General features: G+C 38.1%; 1 protein-coding gene across 6 annotated transcripts in view; it reads left to right on the top strand.

Annotated features, from left to right (window-relative positions):
- OTUD4 (OTU deubiquitinase 4) overlaps positions 1-18495 on the top strand; it is a 48247-nt gene that overhangs the window by 5606 nt on the left and 24146 nt on the right. For 4 of the 6 annotated variants that reach the window (XM_015139295.3, XM_001095354.5, XM_078002300.1 and 1 more), the window contains exons 2-7: positions 526-609; positions 3600-3650; positions 11977-12023; positions 12953-13025; positions 14147-14228; positions 17229-17361. In XM_015139295.3, the coding sequence (XP_014994781.3) occupies positions 526-609; positions 3600-3650; positions 11977-12023; positions 12953-13025; positions 14147-14228; positions 17229-17361 (470 nt within the window). Of the gene's footprint in view, positions 1-525; positions 610-2085; positions 2221-3599; positions 3651-11976; positions 12024-12952; positions 13026-14146; positions 14229-17228; positions 17362-18495 lie in introns of all 6 variants that reach the window. The other 2 variants (XM_078002302.1, XM_078002301.1) reach the window with 1 other exon arrangement.

Genomic DNA, 18495 nt, shown 5'->3' with positions numbered 1-18495 from the left:
TGCCTTAATTTTTCTGAAACTATAGTGGACTTAAATTTTTACATAGAGCCTCTAAGTGGATTCAGAATTAATGGGAAAAATAAATCAGCCTTTTACAGGCTGAAAGCTTCAAAATACATTCCTACTGAAGTTGCCAGTTTGTCTTTTTCAATACGTATAGGATGACGTTGAGCGTGGCATAGCATGGATTTTGTTAGCTCTTCTTTGTGAAGAGTAAAGTTATTGTGGAGGGATGGCCAAGGGAAGAGAGTGTCCTAAATTTGCAAAAATGTCCTAAAGGAGAAAGGCTAATAAATTCTTTTCAAAATTTGGCTTAAGAAGTAGTATTGTTTGTATATGTCATGTTTTTGCTGTGCTTGGTTAGAAGAAGAGGTAGGAATGAATAGATACCGAAATTTTAGAAAGGGAAATGGAGGAAGACTGATAATCTATTGGTTGTCAGATTATTTTGGGTGTAAAAGAAGACATTAGGTTGTAACTTTTAACTGAATGCTTAATAGTGTGTTTGTTGCCTTTTGTTTTTAGGTATTGCACTCTCAGTCTCGCCATGTTGAAGTCAGAATGGCCTGTATTCATTATCTTCGAGAGAACAGAGAGAAATTTGAAGCGGTAACTTGTAATTTCAAACATGTAATGGTGTCTTGACTTGGATTTACATTTTGGCTTTTAGAAGTTTCTAGTAGAAATTTCACAGGCTGGATCTTAATGCAGTTTATGAAAATAACACTTATAAAAAAACTTCTCTATTGAACTTTATCTAGTTATTCAGTTACGTTATTTTCCAGGCTATTATATGTTTTGCATTTATTTGGACATTTAGAAAGCTACAATGATGGATAAGACGCTGAGCTCTGGGGGATGAAAAGATGACCTGGACAAGGCCTTTGCATACTAAGAGTGGGCTTTGTCTGACATGGTCAGGGAATTGGGGGTGTTGTGATTAATAGTGGTTTCTGTGATTGGCAACTCCCTATAAATTAAAAAAAAAAAAAAAAAAAAATTCAGGCCAGGCATGGTGGCTCACGCCTGTAATCCCAGTACTTTGGGAGGTGAGGAGTTCAAGACCCGCTTGGCCAACGTGGCAAAACCCTGTGTCTACTAAAAATACAAAAGAAATTAGCTGGGTGTGGTGGCACATGCCGGTAGTCCCAGCTACTCTTGAGGCTGAGGCACAAGGATTGCTTGAACCCAGGAGGCAGAGGTTGCAGTGAGCCGAGTTGTGCTGCTCCACCACAGCCTGGGTGACAGAGTGAGACTCTCTCAAAAAAAAAAAAAAAAAAAAAAAAAAAAAATTCAGACTTGCAGTGTAAAAAATACCCTGCGTATAAGTAATGCTGAGCGCTTAATTTTATCAGAAGGCATTTATAGGTTTTTAATTTTCAGGGTTCAGTGTGAACTCACATATCAGAACTCTGTAATTATGTAAGTAGTGATTAATAGTTAATAAAATGTTGTGTAACAGCTTAATACAATTTTCTCGGTAGTATGTGAAATAAGATGCCACAGTGACCTGTTTTCATTTTACATTCAAAGTCTTATAGGATTTATTACTTACTGGTTTGAAGACCTAGAATTATGTAACCTGACAACTTTGGATGTTGTTTCCCCCAGTTGACTGGTAGAGAACATTGATATAATACTTTGCAAATAATAGGCTTGAAACCTTGTTTTATTAAAAAAAACTGGTAATACAGAGGCTAGATAAGAGAGTACAAAGATTACAAAGGTGTGGTAGAGAAGGGAAGTGGGGAGGTGGAGTGGTCTTTAAATTAATTCTTACTAATCATTGGCCCCAGAGGGTAAAACTGATAATAATGGACATTGCTAACATTGGTTGAGGTGCTCACTATGTGCCAGGCATTAACATTAAGTGCTTTGCATATATTTTTTTAGTCCATATAATCTTTTTTTTTTTGAATGGAATCTCACTCTGTTGCCCAAGCTGGAGTGCAGTGGCGCGATCTCGGCTCACTGCAAGCTCCGCCTCCCAGGTTCATGCCATTCTCCTGCCTCAGCTTCTAGAGTAGCTGGGACTACAGGTGCCCACCACCACCACGCCAGACTAATTTTTTGTGTTTTTAGTAGAGACGGGCTTTCACCATGTTAGCCAGGATGGTCTCAATCTTCTGACCTCGTGATCCACCCGCCCTGGCCTCCCAAAGTGCTGGGATTATGGGCATGAGCCACCGCGCCTGGCCTTAGTCCATATAATCTTATGAGGTATGATCATAGGTTGAAAGTTCCATGGGGAAAAGTTTCACTTTCCTTATATGAACCTTCAAGCAGTTTCATTTGTCCAGAATTGGAAAGAGATATTGTAGAAAGGATTATGCCTTGTTATGACATTGTTCAGCCATATCATAGATGGACACTTTCTGTTCAGAAAGAAGACTCTCAGATAGGATGCAGGCTTGTGTCAGAATTCTGCAGTCTCTTGTAACTTTAAATGGTTCTGTGTTTTTTTTTTTTTTTTCTTAGACCTATAATCATCTAATATAGAACAGTAGCCCTTGATTGGTGGGCTCTTTAATATATATGGCTCTTTTATTATAAATATGTTTTGAAATTTAAGATATTTTTGGCAATTTGACATTATATAATCTGTAAAAGAATCTCAATCTTAAAATCCAAGGGTGCTTAAAAGATTTTTATAGACTAGGGAGTATACTTTAATGTCTTTAAGTATATCACTTTGCTAAATCAACTGGGACTGTAATTTAAATGCAATTGAATTTGGTGGTTCAACGAATGACTTTTAGAGATTTCTCAAATGAGTGTGATTGCTATGAAAGAAACATAAAAAAGGTTGGGTTATTACACAGCTTGAATAAACCCTATTTTTATGTCAAAGTAACAATGAAGCAATGAAGCAAGCTGTATTAGAAAAATCCTGTTGATGCTTCAAAATATTTTTAGCCTTATTAGTTCTCATCGCTCTTTCTAGTGTCACTGAACTGAGAGACAATGAGTACTCTTATCTGTATTGTTAAGCTATACTATTTCTTAGCTAGTAAGTCAGTCTTTGTTTTATTCCCTTCCACACACTGGCCACTACCAAGTTAAAGTACTGCTTTCATTATATAATTCCTCAGTTCAGAATGTCACCTGCAGTGGCCTTGAATGGCCTTTCCCATCTAGCCTGTAAGTCCTTCCTGGGCTCAAGGCCCTCTGTAAATATGCCCCCATTTGGGTTCTTCTCCCACTCAGTTCCACAACAGGTTGTCCTGCTCCAGCTGGCCAGATTGCTTGTCTTCCCAACACAGTGTTCCTCTTCCTCCTCATGCCACATTGGCCCTCTCTGTAGAGTATCAGCTGCCTGTTGCCATCCAGATCCTGTCCAGTATTCATCTTGAGTCACTTTTCTTTCAGGAAACCTTTCCTGACATAATTTCCTTTTTTACATTCTTTTGTATGTTTATGGTCTTTAGTGATTGCTATATGTTTTCATAATTAGATTATATACATATTTTTAAATAATACTGAGGTATTTTAGGTTTATGTACAAACAGTAATTCACAGTGAATGTTGTTTACACAGTGAAGCGGTTAACTTTTGACATATATCTTAGATGACATTTCTAATAGATTTATTTTTTGCAGTTTATAGAAGGATCATTTGAAGAATATTTAAAGCGTTTGGAAAATCCACAGGTATGTTACGATCTTCTAGTATGTTTCTATTTTTATATATCCAAATAATGTATTTAAAATTCATTAAAATGGAAGATTACTATTACAGTGTATAGAGGAGTATAAAAGGCTGAAATAATACTGGGGTGATGATTTTCAGAATGCTACGTTGGTGTGTATGTAACCTTGGACAGGGTGAAGTTTGATTTCTCTTTTTTTTTTTTTTGAGATGGATTCTCGCTCTGTTGCCAGGCTGGAGTGCATGGCACGATCTTGGCCCACTGCAGCGTGGGTTCAAGCGATTCTCCTCCCAAGTATCTGGGGCTGCAGGTGCGCACCACCATGCCCAGCTAATTGTTTTAGTTTTAGTATGGATGGGGTTTCACCCATCTATACTATTGGCCAGGATGGTCTCGATCTCTTGACGTCGTGATCTGCCTGCCTCGGCCTCTCAAAGTGCTGGGATTACAGGTGTGAGCCACCACACCCGGCCTGCAGAGTTTTTCTTTCTAGGCAACTGTGAAGGTAGAGTTCTTTCTTTCTTTTTTTTTTTTTTTTTTAATTATACTTTAAGTTCTAGGGTACATGTGCACAACATGCAGATTTGTTACATATGTATGCATGTGCCATGTTGGTGTGCTGCACCCATTAACTCGTTATTTACATTAGGTATATCTCCTAATGCTGTCCTTCCCCCCTTCCCCCACCCCATGACAGGCCCCAGTGTGTGATGTTCCCCTTCCTGTGTCCAAGTGTTCTCATTGTTCAGTTCCCACCTATGAGTGAGAACATGCAGTGTTTGGTTTTTTGTCCTTGCAATAGTTTCCTGAGAATGATGGTTTCTAGCTTCATCCATGTCCTTACAAAGGACGTGAACTCATCCTTTTTTATGGCTGGCTGCATAGTATTCCATGGTGTATATGTGCTACATTTTCTTAATCCAGTCTATCATTGATGGATATTTGGGTTGGTTCCAGGTCTTTGCTATTGTGAATAGTGAGAAGGTAGAATTCTTTCATGCAGGTTCCTATTTCCATGATCATCTCGTGAAGAGGGAAGAGACTGTTGAGACAGAAAAGGATAGCGTTTACCTACCAACTCCTGCTGCTATACTTTTTCAGTCACGATGTTAAAAGAATTTTCTGTTTACAAAACTAACATTCTTACTATAAAAATCCAGATATCTTGGAATGCCATTTAGAATGTTAAGGTAAAAATAACATTGGCAAAGAAAAAAGCTAAGAAGAGTTAAGGAGTAAAGGGAATGTAATATAGGAACCAAGGGTGTTTGATCGATGACTGGTGTATCCATTTGGTTGCCAAACACTAATTTGAGTGCTTGTTATGGGCCAAGAATTTCTAGTCACCCTAGGGATGCAGAGGTAATGTAGATGACAAAAAAGTTTCCCTCTCATAGGAAAGAAGGTCAATACAAGCTAGAAAAGTAGATTTGTCACAAGAGTTATATAGCTGTGATGCTGTAGGCATTCAAAGTGTTATTTCTAGCTGGGTAGACAAAGCAACACTTTGAGAGTGAGTTTGTATTTGAAGTCTGAATAGATTCTAAATAGGAAATGCCTGGGCCGAAGGGCATTCCAGGCAGTGAAAACTGTGAGCAAGGCAGATTCAGAAAACAGTTCAGATTGTGTGGAGCATTGAGCATGTGTAGGTAAGAAGCAGTGAGAAAGGAGTTGGAAGGCAGGTTGGGGCCAAACTGTGGGAGAGCCTTCAGTGTTAGGGTCAGTGGTTTGGAGCTTATGCTTTAGACCCGTGTTTCTCAAAGTGTGATCTGTAGTTTATCTGTATCAAAATCACTTGATGTGCATGTGAAAATGCAGATTCCCTGGCCCCTATTCCAGACCTGAATCAGGGCCTCTGGGCCTGGGGCCTAGGCATCAGGCATTGGGAAGCCATATAAGGTTTTGGGGGAAGTCAGAGTAGTGGTTGCCCTATCTAAAATTGTAATTCTCAGCTTCCAACACATTCCCGGTATCCCTCTCTGCTTTATTTTTCTCTGTGGTGCTTATACCATTTAATGTATTGTATATTTCGTTTGTCATCTTCCTACTTGAATTAAGCTCCATGAACACAGATATGTTTTGTTCACTGCTATGTTCCTGAACTGAGGGATTTTGTTGACTGAAGGGTTGGATGGCATTTTGATGACTGAATGGATAGATGAAAGAATATTGTGTAAAAATAGTTGGAGGTGGATGGGATCACAGGCAGAAAGACCCATTTTAAAATAGTTTAAAAAGTATTTAATATGGAAAAATGCGCACATTGTATTAAGTGTAAAAAGGAACAAGTATTACTCTGGTTTTGGAGACAAATACCATTGAAGGCTTTTTCTCTAAATCCAGTCCTGAATATATTTTTATGTAATTCTGAAACTGAATTTTGCCCATATACTGTGATCACATATTCATTTTCCTGAGGTTTGCGTTTTTCTTAGTTTATAAGCCTCTTTGAAGGCAGGCATTGTGTGTATGTTTTTATTGCTTTGGAATTCCCATAGTTACCTTTCAGTTTGGGGTACCTAATTCATGATCAGTTTGTGTGTGCAGAATGAGTGTTAAGTCCACGTCACATTATATGTAACAGATAGGGAGAATAAACACCAGAATATTAACAGTTGTTATCTCCAGGTGGCGAGTATTATACGTGATTTTTAATTTTTTTTCTTCCTTTAGAAAAAATATAAAATGACAAAGGCCATTTATTACTTTGTATCAGGAAAACCACACAGTGTTGTTTCACAATAATTTCTGTGCAACAGGTCAGGCTTTTGGGACTATGAGGATTTGAGCTAGGCGAGGCATAATGGGAATGAAGAGAAGGGGACAGAGGGAGGAAATGAGGCAGTGAACTGAACAGAGACGGATTTGATTTGGGGTCATGGGAAAGGAAGGTGTTAATGTTGGTCTGGTTTAGAACACGTGGGACAGGTTGTACCTCTTCCTCACGGTGGAGACTGGCCAGGTTTCTTTCTGATAAACACAAGACTTCTTATGATCTCCTCAGTCTGATCAAACCTCTTCTTGAGATGTCTTAGGTATCTTCTGAACAGTTGTTTCTTTTTTGTTACTAGCAACAAATATTTGTAAATCTTCATTCTTATTTTTTTGCTCTCCTGGGCTGGGCACAGTGGTTTGTGCCTCTAATCCCAACACTATAGGAGGCAGAGGTGGGCGGATCACTTGAGGTCAGAAGTTCATGATAAGAGAAACCCCATCTCTACCAAAAATACAAAAAAATTAGCTGGGTGTGGTGACGTGCACCTGTGGTCCCAGCTACTTGGGAGGCCAAGGCAGGAGAATTGGCTTGAACCTGGGACGCAGAGGTTGCAGTGAGCTGAGATTGTGCCACTGCATTCCAGCCTGGGCACCAGGGTGAGACTCCATCTCAAAAAATAAATAAATTTTTTTGCTTTCCTGATACATGGCTGTATAAAATGAAAACAGAAGCCATTTGGCAAATAGTTGATGGATAAACTCAGTTGCTTCATCCAGTTCTCAGAGAAAGCATCTTTATCCTCTTAAAATGATAAGGAACAGTGGAGCATTTTGAAAGGTACCTCAGACTTGTGCGAGAATATGTTTTTGTCCGCTTTGAGGTCAAATTGACATACAATGAAATTCATCACTTTTAAATGTACGATTTGATGAGATTTGACAAGTCTTATGTAACCACTTATGTAACCACCACCACAAACATCATAAAGGACATTTCCATCACTCCAAAAAGCTTCCTTTTGCCTTTTTGCAGTTAATTCCCTTCCCCCTATCCCCTGGGTCCTAGCAAGCACTGATTTGCTTTCTAAGTTTTGCCATTTCTAGATGCATATAAATGGAATGATAGAGTTTGTAGTCTTATGTATTTGGCTTCTTTAACTTAGCCTGTTGGAAACACTGAAATTCATTCATGCATTTAGCAGTAGTTCCTTTTCATTGAAGAATAATAGTCTGTGTATGTATCCGTCACAAGCTATGTATACATTTACCAGTTGATTGATATTTAAGTTCTTTACAGTTTTGGGTTGTTAAAATTGAAGCTGCTAGGCCAGACGCGGTGGCTCACGCCTGTAATCCCAGCACTTTGGGAGGCCGAGGTGGGTGGATTACGAGGTCAGAAGATGGAGACCATCCTGGCTAACACGGTGAAACCCCGTCTACTAAAAAAATACACGCACACACATACACACACAAAATTAGCCGGGCGTGGTGGCAGACGCCTGTGGTCCCAGCTACTCAGGAGGCTGAGGCAGGAGAATGGCATGAATCCAGGAGGCGGAGCTTGCAGTGAGCCGAGATCGCGCCACTACACTCCAGCCTATGTGACAGAACAAGACTCTGTCTCAAAAAAGAAAAATTGAAGCTGCTGTGAACAATTGCTTATAAATCTTTGTGTAGACATGTGTTTTCTTTTTTCTTGGATTAATACCTTAGAGCAAAATTGCTGGGTCATCTGGTAAATATATTTTTAAGAGAAACTGCCAAACTTTTTGAAGTGACTGTACCATTTTGCTTTCTCTTCAGCAATATTATGAGAATTTCAGTTTCTCCACATATTTGCCAGCACTCCTTGTGATTTTGAATTTCTCTAATGATGTTGAGCATCTTTTCATGTGCTTGTCATCCATGTAATTTTGTTGGTGAAATGTCTGTTCATAGGTTTTTGCCCCGTTTTAATTGCTGCTGTTCTTACTGAATTTTACTAGTTCTTTATACTGGATATAAGTCCTGTATTGGATGTATATTTTACAAATACATTCTTCTAGTTTGTATTTTGGCTTTCCATTTTTCTTTTTCTTTTTTTTTAAAATTTTTTATTTATTTATTTATTTTTTTTTGAGGCAGAGTTTTGCTCTGTTGCCCAAGCTGGGGTGAAGTGGCACGATCTCAGCTCACTGAAACCTCTGCCTCCCTGAGTTCAAGCAAGTCCCCTGCCTCAGCCTCCTGAATAGTTGAGATTACAAGCTTGGCTTTTCATTTACTTAACAATGTCTTTTGAGGAGCAAGAGCTTAATACTGATGACTATTTAAGAACATATAAGTTATGTAATTTTGATATAGTATGGTTAATTAGTTAAAGCATATTTTGAAGGAATTCCTTTTACAAGAAAGATGTATGTCACACATCAAAAATGCTGATTAAGCAAAATTACAGTTTTAAGGTGGAAGACAGTGGTAGTAGAGTATCGATTTTTTTTTTTTTTTTTTTAAATAATACACTGCTTGGGGAAGATTTTAGGATATCCATTGTTTACCTAACCAGACTACAAAATAACTTATTCTGAAGATTACTTACTAAAAAGTACATTATTCTCATGTAGCATTTTGTTGAGACTGATAGAATTTTTCATTTTTTATTTTTATTTTTTTTAGAGATGGAGTTTCGCTCGTAACACCCAGGCTGGAGTGCAGTGGTATGATCTTGGCTCACTGCAACCTCCGCCTCCTGGGTTCAAGCAATTCTCCTGTCTCAGCCTCCTGAGTAGCTGGGATTACAGGCATCTGCCACCACACCCGGCTAATGTTTTTTTTTTAAATAGAGATGGGGTTTCACCATGTTGGCCAGGGTGGTCCTGAACTCCTGTCCTCAGGTAATCCACCCTCCTCGGCCTCCCAAAGTGCTGGGATTACAGGCATGAGCCACTGTGCCTGGAAGAATTTTTCATGTTTTTAAGTGATGTAATGCTTCTTGTATAAAAATTAGAAACATAGCTTGGGTGTTTGATCTAAACAGACTCATAGCAGTGAACGGTTTCCTCTACACCAAAGGGTATCACTTCTAGCAGTTTGTGAGAAGCCATGATTGTTAGGCTGAGGCCTATTTTAAGAGATCTATTTTAATATATGGCACCTATTCCATTTTGAAAATCAGAGCTAACTTTTAAGAACTATTGAAAAGTCTCTGGGGGAAAAGATTGTGCTGGTCTAAGATCAAAACATTCTTTAAAATATTTTCCTTATTTGAGTTTTTCTTTTCTTCCAAGGATTAAGTGGCAACATTCATTTACCAAAGCTCATTGTTTTTGGTGACTTAATGTATTAAGTCTTTACTGACTTCTACTAGGAAAATATTGTTATGATAAAAGTTTTAAAATATAGATGTATATAGAATGAAATCTATATACATGAAAAATGAAAATTCTTCATTTTTCCTCATGTTAACTTCCCTGTCTCTATTGTCGGTTTAGGATGTATCCTCCCCATCCGCTTTCTATGCGTGCACATGTACCAATATACGTGTCATTTTGTTTGTTTTTTACAAATAGGATTATTTTACCATGATTTACTTTTAAAATTTAATCTTGAGTGATTTTTCTAGGTCATTTCATGTGGTTATACCTCATTCTTTTCAATGAATACATGATATTCTATAGTGTGGATGAAACGTGAATTATTTATTTTTATTTTTTTTGAGACATAGTTTCACTCTTGTTGCCCAGGCTGGAGTGCAGAGGCGCAATCTCGGCTCACTGCAACCCCTGCCTCCCAGGTTCAAGTGGTTCTCCTCCCTCAGCCCCCGAGTAGCTGGGATTACAGGCACGTGCCACCAAGCCCGGCTAATTTTTTGTATTTTTAGTAGAGACGGGGTTTCACCATGTTGGTCAGGCTGGTCTTGAACTTCTGACGTCGTGATCCGCCTGCCTCGGCCTCCCAAAGTGTTGAGATTACAGGCATGAGCCACCGTGCCCTGCCTGAAACATGAATTATTTTACTCTTCTGTAGGAATCTTAGGGACTTTTTTTTTCCTGTTTCTTTTTTTTTTTTTTTTTTTTTTAACACTGTTACAAATAACTCCCAGTGACATCATTATTTTACATACACTTTTGTAGACATGAAATGTTTCTTTATGATAGATTTATAGAAGTTGAACTGCTGGGTCAAAGGGTATATGGGACATTTAAAATTTCGAAATATACTGGCCATTTGTCTTTCAGAAAGGCTTTAAGGGACTTTTCTAAGGAGTGTAGAATTTCCCTTGTTTTCAAAACGATTGCTAGCACACTGCTGTCTTTTGTACCTTCATTTACCCTGAAGATAAGAGACCTTCTGCCCTTTTTTATACTTCCCGATTTTCTGCTTCTATTCAATATTTCTTTTTTTATTTTTTGAGATGGAGTTTTGCTCTTGTTGCCTAGGCTGGAGTGCAATGGTGCAATCTTGGCTCACTGCAACCTCCGCTTCCTGGGTTCAAGTGATTCTCTTGCCTCAGCCTCTTGAGTAGCTGGGACTATAGGCATGGGCCACTACACCTGGCTAGTTTTGTATTTTTAGTAGAGATGAGATTTCTCCATGTTGGTCAGGCTGGTCTTTTTTTTTTTTTTTTTTTTTTTTTTTGAGACGAAGTCTCGCTCTGTCGCCCAGGCTGGAGTGCAGTGGCCGGATCTCAGCTCACTGCAAGCTCTGCCTCCCGGGTTCACGCCATTCTTCTGCCTCAGCCTCCCGAGTAGCTGGGACTACAGGCGCCCACCACCTCGCCCAGCTAGTTTTTTGTATTTTTTTAGTAGAGACGGGGTTTCACCGTATTATTAGCCAGGATGGTCTCGATCTCCGGTCAGGCTGGTCTTGAACTCCCGACCTCAAGTGATCCTCCCTCCTTGGCCTCCCAAAGTGCTGAGATCACAGGTGTGAGTCGCTGCACCTGGCCGCCTCTATTCAGTATTTCATTTCCCAAGCTTATACCATGTGCCAGGCTCTGTCCTGGGGGCTAGGCTGGAGGATAACTCTTGCCTTCAGTAAGTTATCAACTTGAGCCAGGTGTGGTGGCTCATGCCTGTAATTCCAGCACTTTGGGAGGCAGAGGTGGGCGGATCACCTGAGGTCGGGAGTCGAGACCAGCCTGACCAACATGGAGAAACCCCATCTCTACTAAAAATACAAAATGAACCAGGCGTGGTGGCACATGCCTGTAATCCCAGCTACTTTGGAGGCTGAGGCAGGAGAATCACTTGAACCCTGGAGGTGGAGGTTGTGATGAGTTGAGATCACGCCACTGCACTCCAGCATGGGCAACGAGTGAAACTCCATCTCAAAAAAAAAAAAAAAAGTTCTCAACTTACAGATGCTATGCTGTGGTCTTACCACACCAATAGGAACTTTCATTTCACCCTGTTAGTAAGTTTTTTTGTGTGTGTGTATGTGAGAGACTTGGACTGCATTTTACCATATATTGTCATCTGCTTTATACAAATGTTTTTATAATATTCACAATACTACTACTAATAATGAGCTTTAAGAACTCATTACATATGCTGTATAAAGGTGTGTATAGAAGTATAAAGTGTAATCTAAAAAGTGTGAGACACTTACATGCCACCTTTTTTTCTTCAATACAGGAATGGGTAGGACAAGTGGAAATAAGTGCCCTTTCTCTTATGTACAGGTAAACACTAATAACATAAGTAAAAGAAAATGTAACCAGTGGGAAATTATATTCCATTATATTAAAAATGTTAAAATAGCAAAGCTGTTTTATACTTAGGTTATGAAGCATCTTTTCTAAGTTTTTTTTAATCACATCAATTAGATTTTGACATTTAGATATGTCAGTGTTTAGAAATTTTAAATCTCAAAATACTTTGGAAAAGGGTACAGAAATTTTTCCCGTCTATGTTCTGTAAAATATCACTTATCAACCTTATAGAGAAATGATTTTCTTCTTTCTCAGGGTCAGTGGCATTGAATGGCCACTAGAGCTGTACTAAAACACCATGTTACAAATTGAGTATTCCTTATCTGAATTGGTCGAGTCCAGAAGTTTTTGGATTTCGATTTTTTTTTGTTTTGTTTTGGAATACTTACATTACACTTACCCAGTTGAGCATCCCTAATTTGAAAATCTGAAATCCAGAATGCTCCATTGAGCATTTCCTTTGAGTGTCATGTTGGTGCTCAAAAACTTTTAGGTTTTGGAACATTTGGGATTTTCGCTTTTTAGATTTGGGATGCTCAGCCTGTATTCAATTTTGCTACTTTTACCCAGTAGAGGAGCAGGTAAATACTTTGTTTTTTCTTTTCAGAATGTAGTTTAAATTTTGTCTTCAAAATTTCTTTGATTTTTGAAGTCTCCCTTAAGAATTATATCTGAAATTTAAAATATATACAAATTATATTCGAAATTTTACATGTTAAAAAAGTTACTTTTGCATAGATATTTTACAACTTAGTTATCTCATTATTGTCTTTTGTATCTCCAGTGGTTGGGACAGTGCCTGGCACATATTAGGCCCTTGAGGAATGAATAAATGAATGATTAAATTCAAATTAATCAAGTATAGTCCATTATAAATAATTTCTAATTGTTGTTTTCAGGAAAGATTTTATAATTTATCGGGAACCAAATGTTTCTCCTTCACAAGTAACTGAAAATAATTTTCCTGAAAAGGTAAGAATTTTTCAAAGTGTTATAAAGTATTTAAGTAAAACCCACTTAGTTGCTACCATGACCTCATAAGCTATAATTTTAAATGATTTTTTGAAATATTTCCATATTAAGGTTATGGTATTCTGATTTCTTAAAAGTTCCTTATTGTCACTTAGCCATGTTATTTTGTATTTTTTTGCTCCCACAAATTACTGTATTTAATTTTATAACATTTCAGTAGAAACACTGAAAAGAAATATGAGACATTAATATATATGATGAATTAGAGTGTTATTAGTTTTTTGTCAATGTAAACATTAAGTACTAAAATAACTTGTGAAAATAGGTTCTGCCATTACATCCAGGAATACTTTAGTAATCATATATATTTCCCTATTGTAAATTTTACTCACAAGGGTGTCGTTGCATTATCTGTCATAAAGCAGAAGCAACTGAAAAATTTTGTGAAGCCTAGAAAGAAAGATCAACTGACTTATTATAAGAGAATTTTTGTCTTAAGTAGCTATTTTGGAGTCATGAAGGCCAAATTGAAGTGACTTGTGTTCCACCATTCTAGTGGTGGTAAGTTAGAGGGGAATTGAGTAAAATACTACTGTTAGAAGGGTTTTGGGGTTTCTGGGACGTTTTAAGGGATCTGGCTTTTTCAAAACAAATTTTGAAATACATTGTTATATTCTAAACAAAATCAATGCACATTTTTCTTTGTATATCTGATGATTTAGAAAATCACTTATACAAAGAAATTTATCTTTGATTTTACTTGTTAGAAAATTTTGCTTGTTAGAGGTTAGCATTAATAAGGTTTTCAAATATTTTCTTACAGTATCTTAATTTTCTTCTTTAAGTAGTTGAAAGCATGTTTTCATATATTATTTTTAGTTTTTTGTGATCCTGTAAACATTTCCAGAAATCATTTTTAGTTTTTTGATTTAATGCTTATATAACATTTCAACATATGGATGTACTGTAGCTTGACAATATTGAAGCTTTAGGTTACTCCTAAAATACTCACTATCTGTTTGGAAATGATCTAGTAATTCAGAGGCATTGGAGACGTACATTGCTATGTAAATGTCATATATATGAGGGGCTGAAATATTTCTTTTATTTTTCCCTTTCAGGTATTACTGTGTTTTTCAAATGGAAATCATTATGATATTGTGTATCCCATAAAGTATAAAGAAAGCTCTGCTATGTGTCAGTGTAAGTATCACCTTGTGTTTATATGGGAAATTATATTCCTAAATGTATAAAGTCTTAATATAAACAAATCAGAACAAATAATTCTATTGTGATATGAAAGTTATGTCCTAGAACCTTAAATTACCAAGAGTATTAATATTGTAATAAAAACGTGTTGCAATAGGAGGAAAGGTAGCTGGGCATGGTGGCACATGCCTGTTTTCCCAACTACTTGGGAGGCTGAGGTGGGAGGATCACTTGAGCTCAGGAAGGCAAGGCTGCAGTGAGCTATGATTGTGCCACTACACTCCAGCTTGGGCAACAGAGTGAGACCTTGTTTCAAACTCAAACAAAACAAAACAAAACAGAGAGAAATTGGAGGAAAGGGAGCTTGTGGCTAGAGTTTGACTTGTAAATACCGACTTTTTTTTCCTGCGATAATTTCAGTAATAAAGATTTATATACATTTTAAAAACTGTTAGTGTATAGCTTGAAAATCCAAATGACTGAGCAAATCAAACATTTGATTGTATTTGGCTCCAGGGCAGCATTTTGAACCTTGGCACTATTGATATTTTGGGCCGGATAATCCTCTGTTGTAGGGCTGTCTTGTGAACTTTAGGATGTTAAGTAGCATTCTTGGCTTTTACCTAGTGGATGGCAGTAACACACTCTCTCTCCCTTTGTGACAACTAATAATATCTCCAGATTTTGCCAAATGTTTCTTGGGCATATGAATTCCCCTTGTCCTTCTTCTCTTTGAGAATTCCTGCTATAGAAGAGCAGTGACCCTTCCTATCAGTTTATTTTATATCATCTATACTGGCAAAGCACAGATCAGTCATACAAAGCAGTGGTACTGGGCTTGTGACAGATTTTTCCTCTGCTATTAAGCTAGTGGTAACCAGTAAAGATATGTGCAATACACTTTAAAAAAATTAATCCATTGTAAGATATGAAAGTGTAGCCTCTGTACCCTGGACTGTGTCTTTTCTCTCTCCTAGCTAGTCACAATCTGGACATTAAACAGCTCTGGGAAAGATAGCTCCTAGAGCTTGTCTTTCCTGTGCTTCTAAGTGCCTGTGGTTTGGGTGATATGAGGGCTGTAACTCCTGTTACTAGAATCTGGAAGAAAGATGGTCTATAAGAGGAAGGCTCTGTGGGAACTCATTTAGAGGTGGACAACTCAGTGTTTTTTTAGTTGTTGTTGCTATTTTTTTTTTTTTTTTTTTTTTTTTGAGATGGAGTCTTGCTCTGTCGCCTAGTGCAGTGGCGCAGTCTCTGCTCACTGCAACTTCCGCCTCCTGGGTTTAAGCTGTTCTCCTGCCTCAGCTTCCCGAGTAGCTTGGATTACAGGTGCACGCCACCACATCTGGCTAATTTTTGTATTTTTAGTAGAGATGGGGTTTCACCATCTTGACCAGGCTGGTTTTGAACTCCTGACCTCAACTGATGCGCCCGCCTTAGCCTCCCAGAGTGCTGGGATTACAGGCGTGAGCCCTACCACACCCGGCCTTTTGCTGTTTTTTTAAGACAGGGTCTCGCTCTGTCACCCAGACTGGAGTGTAGTGGCATAATCTCAGTTCACTGTAACCATTGGCTTCTGGGTTCAAGCGATTCTCCTGCCTCAGCCTCTTGAGTAGCTGGAATTACAGATGTGCACCACGACACCTCGCTAATTTGTGTATTTTTAGTAGAGACAGGGTTTCACCGTGTTGGCCAGGCTGGTCTCGAACTCTTGACCTCCAGTGATCTGCCCGCCTTGGCCTCCCAAAGTGTTGGGATTACAGGTGTGAGCCTCCACATCTGGCCCCATTGTTGGTGAATTCTTAGTACATTTGTTTTTTTTTTTTTTTTTTTGAGACGGAGTCTCGCTCTGTCGCCCAGGCTGGAGTGCAGTGGCCGGATCTCAGCTCACTGCAAGCTCCGCCTCCCGGGTTCACGCCATTCTCCTGCCTCAGCCTCCCGAGTAGCTGGGACTATAGGCGCCCGCCACCTCGCCCGGCTAGTTTTTTGTATTTTTTAGTAGAGACGGGGTTTCACCGTGTTAGCCAGGATGGTTTCGATCTCCTGACCTCGTGATCCGCCCGTCTCAGCCTCCCAAAGTTCTGGGATTACAGGCGTGAGCCACCGCGCCCGGCCTACATTTGTTTTCTTAAAGCTCATCGTAATAAAACCAAATGAGAGACCTAAAATCCATGTATTTTTGAATTTTTGTTAAAATATATTTCCCTATATTTGAGACTGGAGTTTTAAAATTTTACTTTATTTAAAGCAATGAAGTTGTCTAAATATGCTTCTTTCTTTCAGTGGCTGCTGAGAATATATTTTGTAACAGCTTTTTTTTTTAGTTGCTTATGTAAAATTAAAATCTGGAGCTAGGTTATGTAGTCAAACATCCTCTTTTTCTATGGAAACCTGAGAAGTGCTTGTCTAAGGGTACAATTAGTGGGAAAGCTTAGACTAGCATCCAAGTCTTCTGAGTTGTCAGCTAGTATGTACTATACTATATTCCTCTTTTTAGCAATCTTAATGCTTCTTAATGTTTTTCATCCAAGTCTCTTAAGATTGGGCATGTTGTATGACATCCTTAAGTCTCAGTTTCCTTATCTGTACAATCAGAATAATGCTTCACTGTGCTGGGATTAAACGTAAGGATATATAGAGGCACACAGTGTGTGGAATGTAGTAGTAATAATTGCTTAGTATGTGTGTTTTGGCTTTTCCTATTGTCCTACTTGTTTCACAGTTGTACCTTTTTGTGATGGATGGTGTTAGTTTTTAAAATGGCACTGTCTTTTGCGATTATTTTAAACTACTTAACTGCACTTAACAGAAATTTTAGTTGTATCCTAGGTAACTTTCTGATTAAATTATGTTATTGACCATAAGGTTTAGCAGGTATCTAGTCAGGATTTTAAAAGCCTGAGCAATAGAAAGTTAACAATGTTACAGTCTGGTCCTGTTTTTAAAAAACTGCCTGTAGTTAATGTTGGAAAATCTGTCTGTCATTAATTGCAGCTCTCCTTTATGAATTGCTGTATGAGAAGGTATTTAAAACTGATGTTAGTAAAATTGTGATGGGACTAGACACGTTGGAAGTAGCTGATGAAGACAACAGTGAAATATCAGATTCAGAGGATGACAGTTGCAAGTAAGAATGAAATCCTAAAATATTTTTCTAGTGCCATACAAGGAAACATTTAAGTAAATGTCTTTACATTTCAGTAAATGTCTTTGCATAAGATATATTGAGGTGTTAATGGTATTCATAAAGTATAGCAGTCTGCTGAAGTTTCTTTATCCCTGCCACTATTTTTACCTAATTTCTATTATGGGACTGTTTGGATGTTTATATTAGGATCTTATATTAGGATGTTTACTCTTTTATAAGAACCAACCCTATTATATTCTTATTGAAACTAAAAGTATATATTGTTGTATGAGAGTATGAAAGGATTGTACTTGGTATGTTACACTCTGTGACACTAGAGATATAAATGGAACTTAAGCCTTAGGCTGTCTAATTCTTTATTATAAAAATAACTTAAAATATATGTATATCTCTTGATTTGTAATTCCAAGTATTTATTGAGTTAAAATTTTCTGATCCTGATTGAAAATTTGGCCACCATTTCTTTCTAACTTGAATCAGTGTCTGCCATTGTAAATTTAATTCTAGAATGGACTGACTTTACATAGATAGAAATTTTGCTCTATGGTTCTCTCTGAGCACCATGTCATTGACCATGGGGGACATTGGAAGAGAGAATGACTAGCTTGTTACAACTTGTTACCTGTGATTGGGGTTGGGGGACTTCTAGCACATCCAACACGTGTCCTTTGGTTGCTGCTGGTGGTAATGGTATTAGAAACAACTGGGTCTTGTATGGCAGTTGGCAGGTAAAGTATAGAGTAGGGGCTAGTAAGCTGGAGAAGTTTACCAGACATGTTAGAGTAGGTGTATAAGATGTGTTCACTATTGTGTTTAGTTTTTCTTTTTATACCGCACTCTTGTCCTTGGAATGTGGATTACCTTTACATTGCATTATTAAAAATTTTTTTTTTTTTGAGATGGAGTTTTGCTCTGGTAGCCCAGGCTGGAGTGCAATAGTGTGATCTCAGCTGACTGCAACCTCCACCTCCTGGGTTCAAGCGATTCTCCTGCCTCAGCCTCCTGAGTAGCTGGGATTACAGGCATGCGCCACCAACCCGGCTAATTTTGTATTTTTAGTAGAAATGGGGTTTCCTCTGTGTTAGTCAGGCTGGTCTCGAACTCACAAACTCA

This window comes from Macaca mulatta, chromosome 5 (genome assembly GCF_049350105.2).
Source record: "Macaca mulatta isolate MMU2019108-1 chromosome 5, T2T-MMU8v2.0, whole genome shotgun sequence".
NCBI lineage: Eukaryota > Metazoa > Chordata > Mammalia > Primates > Cercopithecidae > Macaca > Macaca mulatta.
Note: the sequence above shows the minus strand (reverse complement) of the source record. Positions and strands in the feature narration are given on the sequence as shown.